The sequence below is a fragment of the Mesoplodon densirostris genome, chromosome 1 (assembly GCF_025265405.1).
Source record: "Mesoplodon densirostris isolate mMesDen1 chromosome 1, mMesDen1 primary haplotype, whole genome shotgun sequence".
Taxonomy (NCBI): Eukaryota; Metazoa; Chordata; class Mammalia; order Artiodactyla; family Ziphiidae; genus Mesoplodon; species Mesoplodon densirostris.
The window spans coordinates 147,750,932-147,758,569 of NC_082661.1; the positions used below are offsets into that span (position 1 = coordinate 147,750,932).

At 44.4% G+C, this 7,638-nt stretch overlaps 1 protein-coding gene across 1 annotated transcript; it reads right to left on the reverse strand.

Annotated features, from left to right (window-relative positions):
* Positions 1–1,013: 1,013 nt before the first annotated feature.
* On the reverse strand, positions 1,014–6,286 carry SLC10A4 (solute carrier family 10 member 4). The gene is made up of 3 exons (XM_060091128.1): positions 5,688–6,286; positions 4,701–4,911; positions 1,014–1,526 (listed from the first exon to the last, which is right to left on the reverse strand). The coding sequence occupies exons 1-3, from the start codon at positions 6,281–6,283 to the stop codon at positions 1,014–1,016; spliced, it is 1,320 nt and encodes a 439-aa protein (XP_059947111.1). The 5' UTR covers positions 6,284–6,286.
* Positions 6,287–7,638: the final 1,352 nt, after the last annotated feature.

A 7,638-nucleotide genomic window follows, 5' to 3' on the forward strand; every position in this document is an offset into this window, starting at 1 on the left:
TCTGGCTAGTGGGCAAAAAATGCGAAGATTTGGGGGAACTGCTTTGGGTCTGATACCTACGATCTCAGATTGTAGGTTATTTCATCATCTCAGGGCTGCCCTGAGAAATCTACTCATTGAACCCTTTCAGTAAGTGCATAGGGAAAGCATTCCAGGGCATCTGTGACTAGGCTAATCGTTTTCTCCCTTGGAGAACGTACTCCACCCCCGCCGCGCCCCCAACCCCACACCTCAAACGGTGACCAGGAGGTGCTGTTGAGTACCACGAGGGCCTGATGACTGTTGCTCTTCTCAGGGGTAGACAGTCGCTCTACGGATTTTCCTAACCAAATAATCCTTCCAAAAGAGAAACTGATTTAGGGTGTGTTTACATAAATGCAAAAGACCAAATCAATCCCCAGCTGAAAGCAAATGCCTTGTCCACTAGAAACATGTTGGCGGCTCGTTACAAATAGATATCAGGTCAAGTAATCAAATACGTTGATGTAATTTTTCTCTGATTTGATACAGGTTGGACAAAATACTATATTTCATTGTTTAATAGACCTGTTTGGGGATTTTTCTGAATACAGGTCAAATATTAACAATGTCAAGTATTTATAAGCTGAGCAAGCACACTTTTTTTTAACAACAATTACATTAAACTCAATTATGCTTTACAAATATAGCGTGTTTTTACTCATATAAGATAGTGCATCAAAATTCTACATTTCCAAGACCCTGTTTTCTAAGAGTTAATATTTGAAACAATCATAGAAATCGGTAACGGTGAAAAACCAAAAAGCACATTTGTTCAGGCAGCACCCTTGCAGTCTCAGGTGCAAGTTATATTACGACATTGATTTGTAATTTATGAAAACGCTTGGTTAATATACCAATGGGCAGATCAAAGTTGTTACATGTATAATAATGTGAACCAATTGTTGTTCTTTATGTAAACCACAGACACTACCACAGACCATAAACATGAAGTAATATTTCAGTAAGATAAACTCTCCTGTGTATCCCCATATTTAGAGCGAAGTCTGAGTGGTTTCCATCATAATTAAATTATCTGCTTTCACTGTGCCATAGGAAGTGTCTGCCATTTCCTCTTCTTTTAGTTTCTTATAAGAAATATCTGTATCTTCATCCTCATCTAGAGGATCTTGCTTGTACAATATTCCACTCCCATACATTTTATATATTAAAACAAAAATCCCTGCTTCTGCAGACTGGAAAAGGGCATAAAGCAAGGGAAACATGTACATACTTCCTATGTTTTGCGGTGGAAAGGCCAGTTTTAGAATGGCGGTACAGAGCTGCACGTTCTGGCTCCCTGTTTCCAGGCACACAGTCCTCTTGCAGTTGGGTGGAAGATGGAAGAGAGTAGCTAAGCCATAGCCTGAGGCGTAGCCTGCCAAAGGCATAAAAATCGCCACCACATAAACAGCTGCAGGAATACTTGCCAGCAGTTTGGGTCCTAACATAGTGCAGGTCATTATGAAAAGGACCACCAGCGTCATTAGCAGAGACCACAGGGAAACCTAGTAAAAGAACAGGGATAAACAAGCCATCAAAAATAAGATAGTTGAAGAGGGATTCAGGCAAGGGGATCCTGGGCTCTTGGAAGAGGAGAGTCATCTAGTCTGACCTCCCACACAGAATGGAGATCTTCGCCATTAAAAGTCTTTTGACAGGGCTTCCCTGGTGGCGCGGTGGTTGAGAGTCCGCCTGCCGATGCAGGGGACACGGGTTCGTGCCCCGGTCCAGGAAGATCCCACATGCCGCGGAGCGGCTGGGCCCGTGAGCCATGGCCGGCCGCTGAGCCTGCGCGTCCAGAGCCTGTGCTCCGCAACAGGAGAGGCCACAACAGTGAGAGGCCCGCGTACCGCAAAAAAAAAAAAAAAAGTCTCTGACAGAGTATTTCTGAAAATGGGTAGATCACCTCTTCAGGAGGCGTCCAGGCCATGTCAGACAGCTCTAATTGTTTGGCAACCTGTCTTTATGTCTAGTGACCATTTGCCTTCTATAACTGCCAGCCATTGTCTTGGATAGGCCCTCAGGAGCAGCACAGAACAGACAGACGACTACTCCTGCAAATCAGCCTCCAGAAGTTTAAAAACCAGTTATGAGGGGAAGGCTACTCTTCTCTGGGGGCAGACTATCCCAGGCTTTCAGCCTCCATTCCGTAACTGTTTTGGAGTCCTGACTGTTCTAAGCATTCGTTTAATTTGTGAATGTGCCTCTTAAAAACAGAGCAGTTAGAATTGAGCCCAAGACACCAGGTATGGTCTGATGAATAGAGTGGGACAGATGGACATTGCTTTCCCTGAACAGGACCCAGTGTTTTCCATAAGAAATTAGTTCTGGTTTTACACAGGACATAAAAGGCTATTGATTTATGAAACTGAGTGTCTGATATTTTTAACCTTCAAAATACTTCATAGCTCAGAGAATCGTTAGCAATACCCAAACAATTACCAACTCTTAGATTAGGTAAGAGAAAAGAAAAAAATGTAAACATAAGATGTGAGGAATTCTTTGTAATCCTGCAACTCCCTGCTTTTTCACCTGTTCATGAGAAAACTCCCACATGTAAGTCTCTAATGACTCTTAGGAATTATTATATATAATAGAAGGATTTTAGATAAAAACAATTGACTGTATAAAACAGTGTGTCACCTTGATGTCTGACTGGTACATTTCACTCATGCAAATAAGACAGGCTTGTAAATAATAAGGTGGAAACCTAAAAATTCTTCTCCTAGTTCTCCTTCAGATCGGTAGCTTTTTTTTTAATGGGGGAGGGGATTGGGTGGGTGTCTGTGAGGGAGACTACAGATCCAGAACAGTTTAAGTGTTGCTTCTGGTTCCCTAGATATCTGGGAGGATAACCCTTTGGAGTCTATGGGGTTGGCATATACTTTATATTCTTTAAAAGATTATTCAAAATTTATCTGGGCTGGTCAAAAAGTCTACCCTAAGTGGTGCTGAAATAATTATTATATAAGATACTCATGTTACAAATGTACAATTAGCAGAAACCAAACTTTTATAAATCAAAACTTATATTAAGTTTCAAAGTGTGTTTACATCAATAGTTTTGAGAGGAAATCTGATTCTTCGTTGTGAAAATATTGGCTCTAACATTTCCTTTGAACCATTTAAAATCATTTGGGTGAACACTGACACTGAATGCTCATTTTAAAGTGTTTGCAAAAGTATAAAAATATGAAGTGAATCTTAATGAGTGTGCTGGCTATGGAATAGGTTCAGCTTAAACTCAAAGTTACACTATCTTATTGAATTGTCTATTATTTAAATATGTTTACCTGTTTTTAGCATGGAAATAGGTAATTTGACTTTCTCTTAGAATTCCCAAGGTTTTATAGTAAATGCCATCACATTAATAGTATTACCTTAATGATCAAGCGTAGTAAGTTCTTAATGATCTCAAGATGATCTATAGATATGTTATGTGTAACATATAACAAATATGTATATTTACATGTACATATATATTTATTACATTCAGAGTATATATATGCTTACAATAGCGCATAATTTTTTTACTCAAGGCTGGATATATGTACTGAAAAGAGCCCTCTATTTTTCATATTAATAAAAGTTAGCCCCTCTGTATAATCAGATTACTTTCGTATAATATAAGTAAAACACAAAAGATTGTCTTCTAAAATCTACATAATTGAAACATTAGAGTGATCCTTTTTCTCTTCATTCTCTGAAGGAATTTGCATGTACATTTTACACTAATTAGACTAATTCGTTATGTATTTTATTTAATTAACTTCCTAAAATGAGAATCCTGTTCATGATTTATTCTTATTTACTACTAGTTTTGAGTTTTTAAAGAAAGTTTAATTTAGAAATATTTAAATTTTTTCTCCAATCAACTATTACAAAATCTCTACTGCTACAAAAAGCATCAATTTTTTAAAAATAAAGCAATTTTGGAAATATTGCACAAAATAACAGAAATCCCATTCTTCCACTACCTTTAAAAAACATATGAAATATTGCAATGGGGAAGGAAAAAGAAACACAAATTTAGTAATGTGAATATATTCTGCATTATTTACCCAGGACCTAATTTTATTTTGTGCTTTAAAGTCAATGTTTTGTGTATTCTATTATATTCTACGATGTAATTTTTTTACAATGTAATTTTTAAATTACTTTTTGTCTTATTAGTGTAAACTTACTTTTAGAAAATTAATAAAACATTTTAAAGGAAACTTCTACAGAGTTTCTCAGAATTAGAGTTCCACTTTTAAAAAGTAGAGTACTGTAATGCATTTCAAAAGTACTGCACAAATCCTATTAATTTTATTTCACCTGCTTTGATTTTTAGTAATACATGACTTCTTAGTGGAAAACATGTTGCCATTTAATTGCACTGTCATCTTTTCCCCCCATGATCTGTTTCATCCTATGAATACTGATAGTTCTCTTATGCTGTTTTTAATTAACCCGGTGTCTTAATTAAAGCTATTATTTTTGAAGTTCCAAAAGATGGAACAGAAGTTATATTTGTGGCATAAACTTTTCTTTTTTTTTTTTAAGTTTATCCATGCAAGGGCTACCCAGTCCTTTTCTCCCTTACTCCTCTTTCCCAAGCTTCTCACTGTTTCAGTCATGGGTCAGAGACCAAGGACTCTCTACGTGTGTAAAGTATGCAAACGGAAGAGTGACCTTACCTTCACAATGTAGTCAGCCACCCGGTTGTATTTGTAGCGAATGAAGACGCCCAAACCAATAGGGATGAGAGTGCTGCAGAGAGTCAGGATCACGGTCCCTATGGGCAGTAATTGCACCAGAGGAGTGTTGATCCAAGCCCGGCTGTAGATCCACAGGCACAGTGGCATCAAGACCAGGGCCAGGAGCGTGGAAGAGATGGTCATGATGATACTGCAGAAAAGGGAATGAACAGAAGTCGGAATGGGCTTTGAGCCAAAGATCCTTGCTTGAACATTGGGTAGAAGAAAACGGGGGAGACTACAAGTCCCCCAGCTTGAAGTCAGGGAAGAACCTGCTTCATCCCAGGGGAGCACCAAGAGAGCAGCATGGCTAAGCCCAACTGAAACATGAACTCCAGGCAGGAGAAGAAAAATCTCAGGACTGCTGCCCTCTGCTTTGTACAGCCTATTAAGCTGGTTACAGTCTGGATGACTGTGAGGGCCAGGAACATTTTTGTTTTCTTTTTAATCCTCCAAAGCACCCTTTAAGGCATGGTAAAGCTGCTGAATACTACTTGTTGGATTAACCTCAATTATACTGTCTTATATATGAGATTACTTTCTTTATTGGAGCCAATGGTCCTATTTTGCTTTTACATTTCCCGTGAGTCCTGGCTTCAGACCTCCCAGTTTCCTTTGTCTTCCGGGGCCTGCAAACCTGCACTGACAGCCCAACACTCAGGGAGGGTGGGGAGGGAGCTGTGGATGAGACCCCAAGACCCTCAGAGCACCTCTGTCCCCATCTAGATCTTCTCCCCTCCAACCCTACCTCTTCATGTTTGCCTGGACTTCCAAAGCCCGGGCGTCCCCATCATCTCCAGTTTCTTCTCCCCTCTTCTGCGCCTCATTCTAACCGCCTCTCCTTCCTCCCTCCTTGGTCTTGAACGCATGGCTGTACACGCGGTTGACTGGGAGAAGAAAGATGCCTACCGGACAGCAGCTCCGTACCTGAGGTTCATGTCGCCGTCAACCAGCAGGGACATCAGGTTGGAGAGATTCCCGCCGGGACAGCAGCCACATAGGAGCACCGCCACGGCGGCCGACCCGTCCAAGGAGAAGGTGAGCGCCAACAGGAAGGCCAGCAGCGGCAAGAAGCCAAACTGGCAGAGCGCGGCCAGCAGCGCGCCCACCGGCCGACGGACGTGCGCCCCGAAGTGGTTCATGTCCACCGTGCAGCCTAGGCCCAGCATGGTGATGCACAGGGCGGCGCCCACAAGCACGTTCAGCCCGTGGTTCAGCGGCGTGTCCCAGAACGGGGGCTCGTGGGCGGCCTCGGGCTGAGCGAACAGGGTAGGGCTCGGGCCGGTGGTGCCACCTGCGAAGCAGCCGGCCGTCGGCGTCAGGGTCGGAGTGGGGCCGGGGCTGAAACTGACGCCGGGCCCCGGCGCGACACTGAGCCCGGGGCTGGGGCCGGCGCTGGAGGTAGGCGCCAGGGGGGCTTCTGGGCCGGGGCTCAGGCTGCTGGCGTTGGGCGACAAGGTGTAGTTGTCCGGCTGCAGCGAGGACGGGCCGAAGAGCAGGGTGGCGTTGCCGGTGCCGTCCATGGCGCTGTCGGCGGGAGGCTGCGGGTCTGGCTCCTGCCCGCCCTGCGGATTTCTCTGCTCTCCCGCCGCGCGCGACTCTGCGCCTTCGGTCGCCACCGCCGTCCGTCTGTCTGTCCACCCGTCCGCAGCCGCCAAACGGGAGCCGGTGGCCAGGCTGTGCTACGCGCGGCTGACGTCCGAGGCAACGGGTCGGTGCTCGGCTGGGGGTCGGCCGAAGGCCGCTGGCTGGCACTTAAGAAAGCGCAGCCCCCGAGGGTGAACCCAATCGCTGGGCCCCCGCGCCCGCAGGCGCCGCCCCCGCCGCCGAGTCCCCTCCTTTTAATCACCAGTAAGTGGTTCTGTTAGAGTGTAGCCAGGGGCGGAACAAAGACCTGACAAAGGACAAGAAGAAGAAAAAACTGTGCCTGGCTGCTGACCAAGTTCTCTGATGGGCTGTGCCTCTTTGATAATGAAATCTGGAAAGCCAGACATACAGAGAGAGAGAGAGAGAGAGAGAGGAGTTTGTCTATGGACGCACATACATCATACACACTGTTCAAAGAGCCTGCAACCGCTAGCATTCCGAGGGGTGCCTGACTTAATAGGAGCTGCTCTCTGGTAGTAAGACACAATATCTGGTTTTAACTTACAATTTTTAAATAAGATTTTTGCGTTCCAACTTAAAGTAAAAAGTAATAAAAATTTTGGCGGGGTTTGAGCCAGGTCTTGTGCATGTGTGTGTGCATTATTTCATTTGATTTTCTCACAGCAGAGCCGTGGGAGAGATACTGTTAGCTCGATTTTTCCACACCAGGAATCCGAGGCACAGGGAAATCTCAGCCTCATCAGCCAAACCCAGAAGCAGCTGGCTCAGTGTGCACCGCGAAGATGGTATTAAAGCGTGCATTGAAGAGCTCTGCTAAGTACAGTCTCCGTGAAAAATGTGTATTTGGGAAGTTATTGGCAGATGGGGAGACGCTACTTCAGTGGCCATAGATTTATGAAGTGTTTTGAGTATAGCCCTGGCTTTAGGATTAAAGGACTGAAGAGAAATAAAGTTGTGAGATTCCCTGCTTCAGACAGCTTTATCCCCAAACAAATCAAATGCAGAGTTCTTGGAAATGTTGACTCAACAACTTTATGGGAGTCTCTAGATGCATCTACAAAGGAAAGGGACTTCTCTTCATACCAAGGAGGCAGAGCCATTGGAGAAGGCTGTGACCATAAAGTGATAGCCAGTTATTGGGCTTCCCTGGTGGCGCAGTGGTTGAGAGTCCGCCTACCGATGCAGGGGACACGGGTTCTTGCCCCGGTCCAGGAGGATCCCACATGCCACGGAGCAGCTGGGTCCGTGAGCCATGGCCGCTGGGCCTGCG

Bases quoted from the DNA above. Each gene is read 5' to 3' on its own strand.
- SLC10A4 (XM_060091128.1), bottom strand. From the start codon at position 6,283: ATGGACGGCACCGGCAACGCCACCCTGCTCTTCGGCCCGTCCTCGCTG. The intron at 4,912-5,687 runs GTACGGAGCTGC...CCTTTTCTGCAG, and splicing joins GACGGCGACATGAACCTCAG to TATCATCATGACCATCTCTT. The intron at 1,527-4,700 runs GTAAGGTCACTC...TTCTTTTACTAG, and splicing joins TGGCTGACTACATTGTGAAG to GTTTCCCTGTGGTCTCTGCT.